Source organism: Bos indicus x Bos taurus, chromosome 19 (genome assembly GCF_003369695.1).
Source record: "Bos indicus x Bos taurus breed Angus x Brahman F1 hybrid chromosome 19, Bos_hybrid_MaternalHap_v2.0, whole genome shotgun sequence".
Lineage (NCBI taxonomy): Eukaryota > Metazoa > Chordata > Mammalia > Artiodactyla > Bovidae > Bos > Bos indicus x Bos taurus.
In genome coordinates, this window is record NC_040094.1 from 28,455,680 (window position 1) to 28,468,169 (window position 12,490).

At 42.8% G+C, this 12,490-nt stretch overlaps 1 protein-coding gene across 1 annotated transcript in view; it reads left to right on the forward strand.

The window, feature by feature from the left end:
- DNAH2 (dynein axonemal heavy chain 2) overlaps window positions 1–12,490 on the forward strand; it is a 108,426-nt gene that overhangs the window by 870 nt on the left and 95,066 nt on the right. Inside the window, exons 2-4 of the mRNA XM_027518474.1 lie at window positions 800–970; window positions 5,628–5,689; window positions 8,995–9,165. Coding sequence (XP_027374275.1) covers window positions 814–970; window positions 5,628–5,689; window positions 8,995–9,165 — 390 coding nt within the window. The 5' untranslated portion in view covers window positions 800–813. The remainder of the gene's footprint in view (window positions 1–799; window positions 971–5,627; window positions 5,690–8,994; window positions 9,166–12,490) is intronic.

Consider the following 12,490-nt stretch of genomic DNA (forward strand, 5'->3'; position numbering starts at 1 on the left):
TCTTCCTCCCCCAGACACAATTCCAAGTTCAGTGTTGAATGACTTTTGTCCTTCATTTTTCCAGTCTGTTTTCAGGGCATCTGAAATTGAGTGATATTAGTCTTCATTAATTGGTCAGCACAGAGTAACTCAGCCAGCTAGGCTAAGAGACCTTTTAGAACACTCAGAACAGGGTTCCTATCACTCAGGAATGGAAAGCTAAAGAGACACATTTCAATTACTGATTTTTCCTTGTTTAAGGAGGTCACAGTGGTAGGAGGGACATTTTCCCCCCTCCTTCCAGCGGGGAACTTGGGAGGAAAGGAGATACATAGGAAAATCATCTTGGTTGCTTAGTGACTTGACACAGTGACAGAGAGTGTGGAAAAAAGGAACCTGAGGACAGTCTTCCCTTCCCTGGGCCCTCGCTCACTCACCATGGCCCTGAGTGATTGAGGGTGTGTGCAGCCACACCTCAGCTGGTAGATCTTTTCTTAATTATCTATGTTCTCACACCTCTGGGCAGAGATAGGGGTTCCTACATCCTCATTAGTGGGTGTCTGCCATACCATCATTTTTATCATTTTTATTTCTTGGCCATGCCTCGGGGCAGCCGGGATCTTAGTTCCCCAACTAGGGATGGAACCGATGCCCCCTGCAGTGGACATACAGAGTCCACTTCCATTTATTCCTAATGTCTTGAGGGACTGATTTTGATTTTTAACCCAAGGCCCTGAAGAAAGTGGGGATATCCTAGGGAAAGGACTGAGGTTTGGGGATAGAGCTGGTTGTGGACCCCCCAGCGTCCGTGTATCTGCAGGTTTTGCCTTCGCGATGTCCAGCAAAGCTGACAAAAAGCGGAAAGTGACTAGCCGGGGAAGTGCCCGCCGGCGAGCTGCCCAGTCTACTCTGGATGCACAGGTCGAGGAGATCACCTTGCCGGCCAGCAGCGAGGTCCAGGCGGAGCCGGAGACCGTCAAGGAGGAGCCTGGTGGGTACTTGCTGGAGAGAGACGTGGAGGCAGAATGTTTGTATTTGAAGAGAGTTTTAGGGCCAGGGAGCAGGTTCTGTTTCTTCTGGGTAAGAAGAAAGGAGTTTAGCTGAATTTCAGGCCACTGCTAGGTCCCTTGTTTGGGGTTTTCCCTCCTGGCCAGCCTTATACTTGTTCTTTCAGTCTTAAAATTTCTCCCCAGTGCACCCAGAGCTCACCAACAAATCTTCTAGCCTCTTCCTTCTTATTTCAAGTGTTCCTGGTTGCTTCTACGCCAGTGAAGAGGGTTTGATCTCTTCCTTTTTCACCCTGGGTGGCAAAACAAATAGTGGTTTCCTCTCATTAAGCCCATCACCATGGAGACTCAGCCTGCCTTGCCATCCTTTGAATCCTAAGCCCGACTGAATCTTTCTCCCATCTGTTTAAGGTTGTTGTGTCTCCGCCCTCAGTTTGGCAGGGTCTTGGTAGACTAAGGGTCTTCCGGTTCAAGGCCACAGGAAAAGAAGCCTGACGTCTAGATTGAGGAAGAAAAGAGTTTAAAGAGTCTGCCTATTGTGGCTTTGATTTGGGGGGATTCCTCTATGGTGGGTGAGCTGAGGCCATTAGGGTTGAAAGGTGCTGTCGTTGGGCTGAGCCTTAGAGCGCTGGCCAGTGTAGCTATGACTGAGCTACAGATAGCCCTGCCCTTCTACCTGGGGTTTCCTATACTCCTAGCAGCCTGTCAAGATGGAGAGAAATAGAATCTACTTTTAATAGTAAAAGGTGAGAGATTAGCCGTGGGTGTGGGAGAAAGGTCCAGGGTACAAAGAGCCTTGCCCTGGGATCTAGACATTAGAAGTGTACAGTTTTTTTTTCTCTTGAGTTCTTAAAAGCTGTTTAAAGTGGGACTGGCTTCTAGAAGCTGGGTACCAGAAGCAGCAGGAGGAAAGAAGGAAGGCAGTGAGGTTCAATTTGGAGAATCCCCTGGGATGGGAATGGAAGGAACTTCTAAATGAAAGCATTAACCCCAAACACCAAGGATCTCTTTAGCTCCAAGCCTTTTAATTGTTTGATTGCTTTCTAGCTGACACTTGATAGAGGTTCAGAGAAGACTTGGGTCTCCAAGGCAGCCCTGAAATGAATATTAATTCTTGCAGTCTTTGGAGTTGGGAGGAATTGAAGCTTGTCCTACTGGAGGCAGAGGGGGCCTACTATGGTCTGAATGTTTGTGTGTCTCCCTGCCCAAATTCATATATTATAATTTTAATGCCCAATATGATGGTGTTACTAGGTGGGGCCTTTGGGTGGTGCTTAAATCATGAGGGAACTGTCATAAGTGGGATTCATGCCTTATAAGAAACAACCCGGAGAGAGTCCGTGTTCACTTCCACCATGTGAGGATACATAGAGAGGTCTGCGACCCAGAAGAGGGCCCTCACACAGCCTTTCTGGCACCCTGAACTCAAGACCTCAGCCTCCAGAACTTTGAGAAATAAATGTCTGCTGCTTAGAAGTAAGGGGGGAAAGGGGAAGCAGTGACAAACTTTGTTTTCTTGCCCTCCAAAATCACTGCAGACAGTGACTGCCGCCATGAAATTAAAAGATGCTCCTTGGAAGAAAAGCTATGACAAACCTAGACAGTGTATTAAAAAGCAAAGGCATCACTTTGACAAAGGTTCATATAGTCAAAGCTATGGTTTTTCCAGTAGTTATGTACGGGTGTGAGAGTTGGGCCATAAAGAAGGCTGAATGCGGAAGAATTGATGATTTTGAATTTGGTGCTGGAAAAGGCTCTTGAGAAGTCCCTTGGATTGTAAGGAGGTTGTAAACCAGACAATCCTAAAAGGAAATCAACCCTGAATATTCATTGGAAGGACTGATGCTGAAGCTGAAGCTCCAGTACTTTGGCTACCTGATGCGAAGAGCTGACTCACTGGAAGAGACCCTGATGCTGGGAAAGATTGAAGGCAAAAGGAGAAGGGGGTGACAGAGGATGAGATGGTTAGATAGCATCACCAACTCAGTGGACATGAATTTGAGCAAATTCCCAGAGATAGAGGAGGACAGAGGTACCTCTTGGGCTACAGTTCGTGGGGTCCCAAAGAGTTGGATATGACTTAGTGACTGAACAGCGACAACAACAAACTGATATTTTGTTATAGTAGCCTGGAACAGACTAAGACCAGGCCTAAACACTTCCTGTTGAAGAATGGTGGCTTAAAGGGCACACACCCTTTTGAAGTTCTAATTGATAGCCATTTCCACTAAGAAAAGAAGGAGAAGTACAGATTCATGATCTCATATCTGTAATTTTAAAAAGCCCTGAGAAATAAAAGTCCACCCCCCCGCCCCGAGTTTGGCATCCAAACTTATTTGGTGGTAAAATATAACCTAAACTGACTTGAGGTATTTATAGTCTATTTAAGCCACTTAGTATACATTTTCCATGTTTTACTGCAGGAATACTAACATGGAAAGTGGAGTGCTGCTCTAGAGCCCCCAGGAGGTGGGTGGGGGTCTCATATACCATACTATATTACAAGTCTAAATGCTGAGATATATGTGACACTAAGAGTTTTGGATGAGATGGTTGGATGGCATCACCGACTCGATGGACGTGAGTTTGAGTGAACTCCGGGAGTTGGTGATGGACAGGGAGGCCTGGCATGCTGTGATTCATGGGGTCGCAGAGTCAGACACGACTGAGCGACTGAACTGAACTGAACTGAAGAGTTTTGGACAAGGGATTGTAGACCTGTATTTCAGGCAAATAAGAAAAAGCGTAGAGAACATTATGAACACCCATGTACCCATTACCCAATGTGTAAATTAATCACGATAGCAACAAATGAATCCCTCTGTCCCCCTGCCCTGCAAGCCCTTCTCTCCTTCTCCAAAGGTCACCGCTATCCTGAGTTGATGTTTGTCATTCTCAAGCTTGTTTTTTAAATTTTTACTGCATGTATCCATGACCATCACATATTAGTATCACATTGCGTGGTTTAGACTTTATATAAATTGTACTATAGAAGAGGAAACCTGTTTACTCTTGAGATGGTCTAAGTCTCGTTCTCTCTGCCTTGTTCCCGTCTGGAACCTTGGACGCCCTTGGCTTTCTCGAAGGGCCTTGGCTGTCTCAGTCACTCATCCCTCTCACTCCTGAGCTCCTAGAGTCAGCTGTTCCATCTTTCTCATGATTTTCTTCCTCGACCTCTGTGCCTTACTCCCCTCTTAGGTTTTCTTTCTGGAAGTCTGAGTGTCCTGTTCTCTGAGTGTCCTGTTCCCCAAAGTCTTGTGGTTCCATCCCATCCTTTCCTTCCACCTTTCAGCCCACAGGAGATGGGAAACCCACCTGTTTTGCCCCAGGCTTCTGTGTGAAAAACAGATCTTGAGGGAGAGAAACACCCCCTTGACTGTTATGGCATCCAGAGTGGGGGTGGGGGTGCTTGGAAAGGGGCCAATTTCTGAGGGTCTCAACTTCTCCATGTGGGAAGAGGCTAGGGGAAGAATGGCAGGCCGGAAACTGAGTGGCTAGAATAACCTTAAGACTGACTGCCTTCATTCCCCTGCCTCCCTCTGCACCCCTGCCAGCTTTTTAAAAGAAAATTAAGATATAATCCACGTACTATAAAGTTCATGTGTTTGGGACTTCCCTGGTGGTCCAGTAGTTAAGAGACCACCTTCCAATGCAGGGGACATGGGTTTGACCCCTGGTTGGAGAGCTAAGGTCCCATATGCTGCCAGGCAAGCGCCACAACTAAGACCTAATGCAGACTAAATACATGTATCAATCAATCAATCAATATTTTTTTAAATTCATACTTTTAAAGTATATAATTCAGTGATTTTTGCTGTATTCACCAGCCTATGCAACCATCTCCACTATCTAATTTTAGAACATTAAAAAAAATTATTTATTTATTTGTCTGCATCAAGTCTTAGTTTCAGCATTCGAGATCTTTAGTTACTGCGTGGGAACTCTAGTTATAGCACGTGGGATCTATTTCCCCAACTAGGGATCCAGTGGGGGCCCCCTGCATTGGGAGTCTTAACCACTGGACCACCAGGGAAGTCCCTAATTTTAGAGCATTTTAACCCCTTCACCAAAAGCCACTTCAGATAACTTGAGAAACTGGCACCCGGTGGCCACTGTATCTTTACTTCTCCGTTGCGTGAGAGCTTAGCCTCTTAGCAGTCACTCCCCATTCCCCTTTCCTCCCAGATCCTGGTAACCATTAATCTGTTACTTTCTGTGTCTTTGAATTTGCCTGTTGTGGACATTTTATATAAGTGGAATCATACAATATACTGTTTTTTGTGACTGGCTTCTTTCACTTAATGTTACATTTTCATCCACATTGTCATATTGTAGCAGACCCTCATTCTTTTTTTTGGCTGATTAATATTCCACTGCAATTTGTTTATCCATTCATCTTTGGTGGACGCTTGGGTTGTTTCTGCTTTTTGGCTGTTGTGAATAGCAGTGCTGTGAACATGGGCATACAAATATCTGTTTGAGTGCCTGCTTCCAGTTCTGTTGGGTATACCTAGAATTACTGGATCATATGGTCGAAAAGAGTCAGACACGACTGAGCGACTAAACTGAACTGAACTGACTGATGGTGACTCTATATTTAATTTTTAAAGGAATGCTTTCATTTTTGAATTTTTTCCCCAGAGCCAGTATTGGAGCAACCTGAAATACAGAAAGAAGAATTAGAGGAGCGTGAGGTAGATGTGGTAAGTTTGGGTTGTTGTTGAAACAAGTATTCCTCACCAGCGATTGGTGATTCAAAGGATCAGTTGCAGAATGGTGTTTGAGGAATTCTCTTCTTCAGTCTCTCACTTGATACCTTTTCTTTCTACCAGCAGAAACTGGTAGCCTGCTCACTGCAAATCCAGTACACTGAGTAAAGGGCAGAGTTATCCATGCCCCCTACTCCTCCAGAAGAAGAGAGCTTTCAGGAGGGAACAGGACTTTTAGCAGGCCCTTCCTCGTCTCTCCATCTTGGGTCAAAATGTGACAAGCTTTATCTGTCGAATGGGTGAAATCTGGACATGTTGAACAAGCTGGCAGACACTGTCCTAATTTCTAAGACATCCTCTTTCTTCCTGTCCTTTGGTGCTCTCCTTTGGCTGAAAAGTTTACAGAAGCCACTTGAAATACTTTCAGAAATTGACACTCCATGACCTGTATACCTTTATTTTCAAGCTGCATCAGAGCCTGGGGACAACTTCTAACCTGGATTAGAAGAATAGTGACCTTGAACTTTCTAGAAAGGGAGAGCAAAATAACAACTACTCATTAAAGAAAAAAACTGGAAGGGATAGAAAGCTAAAACAAAGAAAGGGAAAATGAAGTTATGACTAAACACATTCAATATTAATAATTGGGTATATGTCCTTTCTTTCTGTAGATTTGAGAGTTATTTTGTTTTCTAACAATCTTAACTATACTACACATTATACTTTTTAAATTAGGCTTTTTCACAAAACATTTTATCATTCTTCATGTTGTTACATTCTTAAAAAAGAATACAGAGGATTTCCCTGGAATTACAGTGGTTAAGACTCTGTGCTCCCAATGTAAGGGGAACTAAGCTCCTTAAAAAAGGACCTTAAAAAAAATTGGGGATGCTGTTATTTTTTATCAGAAATACATAAATCACAAGACGCCTCTTTTTTTGGGCTGTGCCTCGAGGTTTGTGGGATCTTAGTTCTCGACCAGAGATTGAACCTGGTCCTGGGGAAGTGAAAACGTGGAGTCCTAACCACTGGCGTGTCTGCTACATCACTTCAGTCCTGTCCGACTCTGTGACCCTATGGACTGTAGCCTGCCAAGCTCCTTTGTCCATGGGATTCTCCAGGCAAGAATACTGGAGTGGGTTGCCATGTCCTCCTCCAGAGGATCTTCCCCACCCAAGGATCAAGCCCACATTGGCAGGTGGGTTCTTTACCACTAATGCCACCTGGGACGCCCCCTAACCATTGGATTGCCAGGGAATTCCCTGTAAGCACCGTTTTAAATGTTCACTCAGTGCTTGATAAGGTATATGTACCATAGTTAAATCCTTACTCTTGGACATTTTTCCATTTATGATTTTTTTTTTGCTTTAATAGTACTGTGATGAATTTTATAAATAAAACTAACATATTTTGAAATACTTAATATTTGCTAAAATTAGATTCCTGGATATGGAGTTCCTGAATCAAAGAGTAAAGGACATTTGTAACACCTTTAATACATAATGCCAAACTATTGTTCAGAAAGACTGCATTTTTTGCCCTCATACTAGCAACAAACCCTTTCCAAGCCTGGGTGTTAGCAGTTTAGCAGGTTGTTTTTTTTTTTAAATAATTATAGGCAATACATGATATACTTTTGCTGTGTTTATTTTTATTTCTTTAATATAAGTGAAATTGAATATTTTTCCACATTTTCATTTTTTTTCTCTCTCTTTTTTCAATAGTATGAAATGTTTGTTCATATCCTTAGTGTTCTTTTCACTGGGTCTTCATACATGTCTTTTTAAAAAAATAATTAATTTTAGTTGGAGGGTAATTACTTTACAATATTGTAGTGGTTTTTTCCCATACATTGACATGAATCAGCCATGGGTGTACATGTGTCCCGCATCCTGAACCCCCCTCCCATCTCCCTCCCCATCCCATCCCTCAGGGTTGTCCCAGTGCACTGGCTTTGAGTGCCCTGTTTCATGCATCAAACTTGGACTGGTGATCTGTTTCACATATGGTAATATACATGTTCCAATGCTATTCTCTCAAATCATCCCACCCTCGCCTTCTCCCCCAGAATCCAAAAGTCTGTTCTTTATATCTGTGTCTCTTTTTCTGTCTTGCATAAGGGTCATCGTTACCATCTTTCTAAATTCCATATATATGTGTTAGTATACTGTATTGGTGTTTTTCTTTCTGGCTTACTTCACTCTGTATAATAGGTTCCAGTTTCATCCACCTCATTAGAACTGATTCAAATACATTCTTTTAAATGGCTGAGTAATATTCCATTGTGTATATGTACCACAGCTTTCTTATCCATTCGTCTGCCAGTGGACATCTAGGTTGCTTCCATGTCCTAGCTATTGTAAATTTTTTTAAAAATTTATTTATTTACTTATTTTGCTGTGCCAGGTCTCAGTTGTGGCACTTGGGATCTTGCGTTGCGCCATGTGGGATCTAGTTCCCTGACTAGGGATTGAACTCTGGCCCCCTGCACTGAGATCACAGAGTCTTAGTCACTGGACCACCAGGAAAGTTCTTTTATGCGTGTCTTTATATATGAAAGATTTTGGATCAGTGGTTAAATTTTCTTGACCTGGAAACTGTAAGCAAAAGGGATTGCTTTTCATCTTCTCGGAGTACTGGGAGGACAGAGTGACTTCTCCAGTTCACTGAGCTAGGTCTTCATATCCTGTAGTTTTCTTAATTTATTTAATACTGTTCTAAAAATGCTATGTTTTTTTCTAGCCACCAGTCATGACTTATTTTCCATCCAATTGATTTGTCCTTTGTTGTTTTCCAGTTTTGTCTTTTCCCTTCCCTTTTTCTTTTTTTCTAGCTGCTGGGCCAGTTGACTTTTGCCCAGTGTAGCAAACTTATTCCAGTATTCTGTGGAGGCCACATCATGGAAAAATTGCTCTTCTACCTTTATTCTTTTTCCAGCTTGTCATCCTCTTGCCCCTAATTTCTTGACTGAGGCTAATATCCTACATGTTCCCTTAATTTAGTTTTACTGTGAGGTTGAAAGTTGTTTGATAAGACATTTTTACAACCACAGGCATAAATGAAATATTTCAGAAAGATGCTATCCCTTGGTCTTCCTCTATGATCCATTCTATTTTTACTCATAGAGGGAAGAGGATCTTATTGTCTTGTTTCTTCTGAAACCTATCAGTCAGTTGGTCCTCAGCTTTTTCTTCCGAACCTGCTCTCACTCCCCATGACTCCCACACATGGCAGTGGAAGGGAGAAGTGACCTACACTGACAGCTGCGCCTGCTCTGGCCCTCTGCTCTCATTCTGCAGAAGCCCCTCTTCCTGTCCCGGGCTGTACTGACAGGACTGGCGGACGCCACATGGACAGAGGAGCACAGCACTGTTCTGGAACACTTTGCCCAGGACCCTTCGGAACCCATCCTCACCATCTTCATCGACCCTTGTATGGGGCTGAAGCTAGACCTGGGAATGCCTGTGCAGGTGCGTACTCCACCATCCAGACCCCAAGGTGTTCTCCCCAGGGGGCTGCGGGTTCCGCAGACCCCAGTCATCTGTATCTAATCTCTCCTGCCCAAGGTCTGTTGAGCCTCACAGTGTGTGGGACATCCTGCTAGGCAGCAGAATACAGAGAGAAGTGAGGCAGGGTTTTGCTTTTGATGATCTCATGGTCTAGTGGGGAAGACAGACATATAAAAAATATTTACAATATATTATGATGCCTGGACGAAGCTTTATAAGAGTCTTATGGGAGCAACTAATGTAGCCCCTGGAATGCTGGCAAGGCCTGGTGATGGAGGAGATATTTGAGTTTGGGATGAAGGGTAAGTAGGATTTCATCGAGGATGAGTAAGAGCATCCAGGTAAAGAACACTTTATGTGCAAAGAAACAAGGAGTTGGGGGAAATGATACTAAAAAGGTGGGTTGGTGTCTGCCTCTGAAGGTCCTTGAATGTTATGCTAAAGAATTTGGCTTTATTCCAGAGGGAACTATTAAAGGCTTTCATGAGTTAGATAGGTAACTATTTCAACAGTGGGGAGGATACGTTAGTGAAAGGTAAACCACAGGTAGGAAAACAGTTAAAAGACAAATGTATAGTAAAGTTAGTGGTAGAATATGGGCGGCGGGTGTACAGGTTATTATTGTAAAATGCTTTTAGTGTTCCCGTATGTTTGAAATTTGGGGAAATAAAATTTTGGAAAAGAAAAAGGCTATTGCTTGGCTTTTATTGGTCCACATACAAAAATTGAAGTGATAATGAAGAGTAGCATGGTCCTGCACAATGACACAATTTATAAAGCTTCCTTATTAAGCAAAGCCCAAAATAGGCTATCTCTTTTTCCTGTATATTGGCAATAATTGGCTATAAAGCATCACACAAAAAAATTTCGTTCAGAAAAGTAACAAAAATATGCCAAAAACTTAGGATGTATATGAAGGAAAACAACTTTGTTGCAGGCTACAAAAAAAAGATTTAAATAAATGATGAGCCCTATCCTGTTCTGAGTGGGAATCTTAATATTATGAAGATCATTCCATCCAATTAAATGTACCATTTTATTACAACTCCAGTCGAAGTACCACAGTCCCTAGATTGGTATTGTAAAGGATTTTTAAAAGTATATCTTGAAAAATAGCAAAAAAAAAAAAAAAAAAAAGATTAAGAAGGAAAGTGATGAAGGAGACCTGTGAATGAAAATCTTTTATTAAATTACAGTAATTAGGACTGGCCTGGTGGTCCAGTGGTTAAGAATCTGCCTGCCGATGCAGGGGACATGGATTCCATCCTTGGTCTGGGAAGATTCTACATACCTGGGGCAACTAAGCCCGTGTGCCACAACTACAGAGCCTGTGTTCTAGAGCCCGGGAACCGCAGATCCTGAGCCCATGAGCTGTAACTGCTGAGCCCAAGTGCTACAACTACTGAAGTGTGAGCATCCTAGAGCCCATGATCTGCAATGAGAGAAGCCACTGAAATAAGAAGCCCGAACACTGAGCAACTGGAGAGTAGCCTCCACTCACCGCAACTAGAGAAAGCCTGGATGTAGCAATGAAGACCTAGTGCAGCCAAAAATAAATAAATAAGAGCAATTAAAACAAAGGTCCATCTAGTCAAGGCTATGGTTTTTCCAGTAATCATGTATGGATGTGAGAGTTGGACTATAACGAAAGCTGAGCACTGAAGAATTGCTTTTGAACTGTGGTGTTGGAGAAGACTCTTGAGAGTCCCTTGGACTGCAAGGAGATCCAACCAGTCCATCCTAAAGATCAGTCCTGGGTGTTCATTGGAAGGACTGATGTTGAAGCTGAAACTCCACTTTAGCCACCTGATGCGAAGAGCTGACTCATTGGAAAAGACCCTGATGCTGGGAAGGATTGGGGGCAGGAGGAGAAGGGGACGACAGAGGATGAGATGGTTGGATGGCATCACCGACTCAATGGACATGGGTTTGGGTAGACTATGGCAGTTGGTGATGGACAGGGAGGCCTGGCGTGCTGTGGTTCATGGGGTTGCAAAGAGTCGTACACGACTGAGCGACTGAACTGAACTGAAAATAGACCGGGGCAGGAATATGTATTATGTAAGCAACAGGAAAGAAGCAGAAAGAAATGAAACATATAGGCAAGCATTTTCTACAAAAGTAGCATTTAAAATCTGTGGGGAAAGATGGATTATTCCATGAATAGAATTGGGAAACATGGAAAACAAAGGTTTTCCATTTAAAAAATGTAGATAGCTGGGGCAAGAGGGAAAAAGGGAGCTGTTGATCAAAGGGTACACGTTTTCTGTCACTACAACAAAGGCAACAAAAGCAAAAATAAACAAGTGGGACTATATCTAACTAGGAAGCTTCTTACACAGCAAAGGAAAATCATCAACAAAATGAAAAGGCAGACTATGAATGGGAGGAAATATTTGCAAATCCTATATCTGATAAGATTTGAATACATGTCCAAAATATACATAAAGAACTCATACAGTTTAATAGCGAGAAACAAACAATCTGATTTAAAAAGGTACAGAAGAATTGAAAAGACATTTTTCCAAAGAAGATATACAAATGGCCAACAGGAATCTGAAAAGGTGCTCAGTGTCACTAATCAGAGAAATTCAAATCCAAACCACAATGAGGTATCACCTCATGCCTGTTAGAATGGCTGTCGTCAAAAAGACAGGAGATGACAAATATTGATGAAGGTGTGGAGAAAAGGGAGCCCTTGTGCACTGGGAATGTAAATTGGTGCAGTTGTGGAAAACAGTATGGAGGTGCTTCAAAAAAAAATTTGAACTACCGTATGATCTGGCAATTCCACTTTTGGGTATGTATCCAGAGGAAACGAAATCACTCTCGAAGAAATATCGGCACCCCCATGTACATTATAGTACTATTTATAATAGCTAATATATGGAATCAGCTTAAGTGTCCATCATTGGATGAGTGGATAAAGAAAATGTATATGTGTATACACACACACACACACACACACACCATACATACACACACAATGGAATATTATTCAGCAATGAGAAAGAAAAAATATCTTGCCATTTGCAACAATATAGGTGGCCTTGGACTTCCCTGGTGGCTCAGATGGTAAAGCGTCTGTCTACAATGTGGGAGACCTGGGTTCAATCCCTGCGTCAGGAAGATCCCCTGGAGAAGGAAATGGCAATCCACTCCAGTACTCTTGCCTGGAAAATCCCATGGACAGAGGAGCCTGGTAGGCTACAGTCCATGAGGTCGCAAAGAGCTGGACACGACTGAGCGACTTCACTTTCACTTTCAGGTGGACTTGGAGGGTATT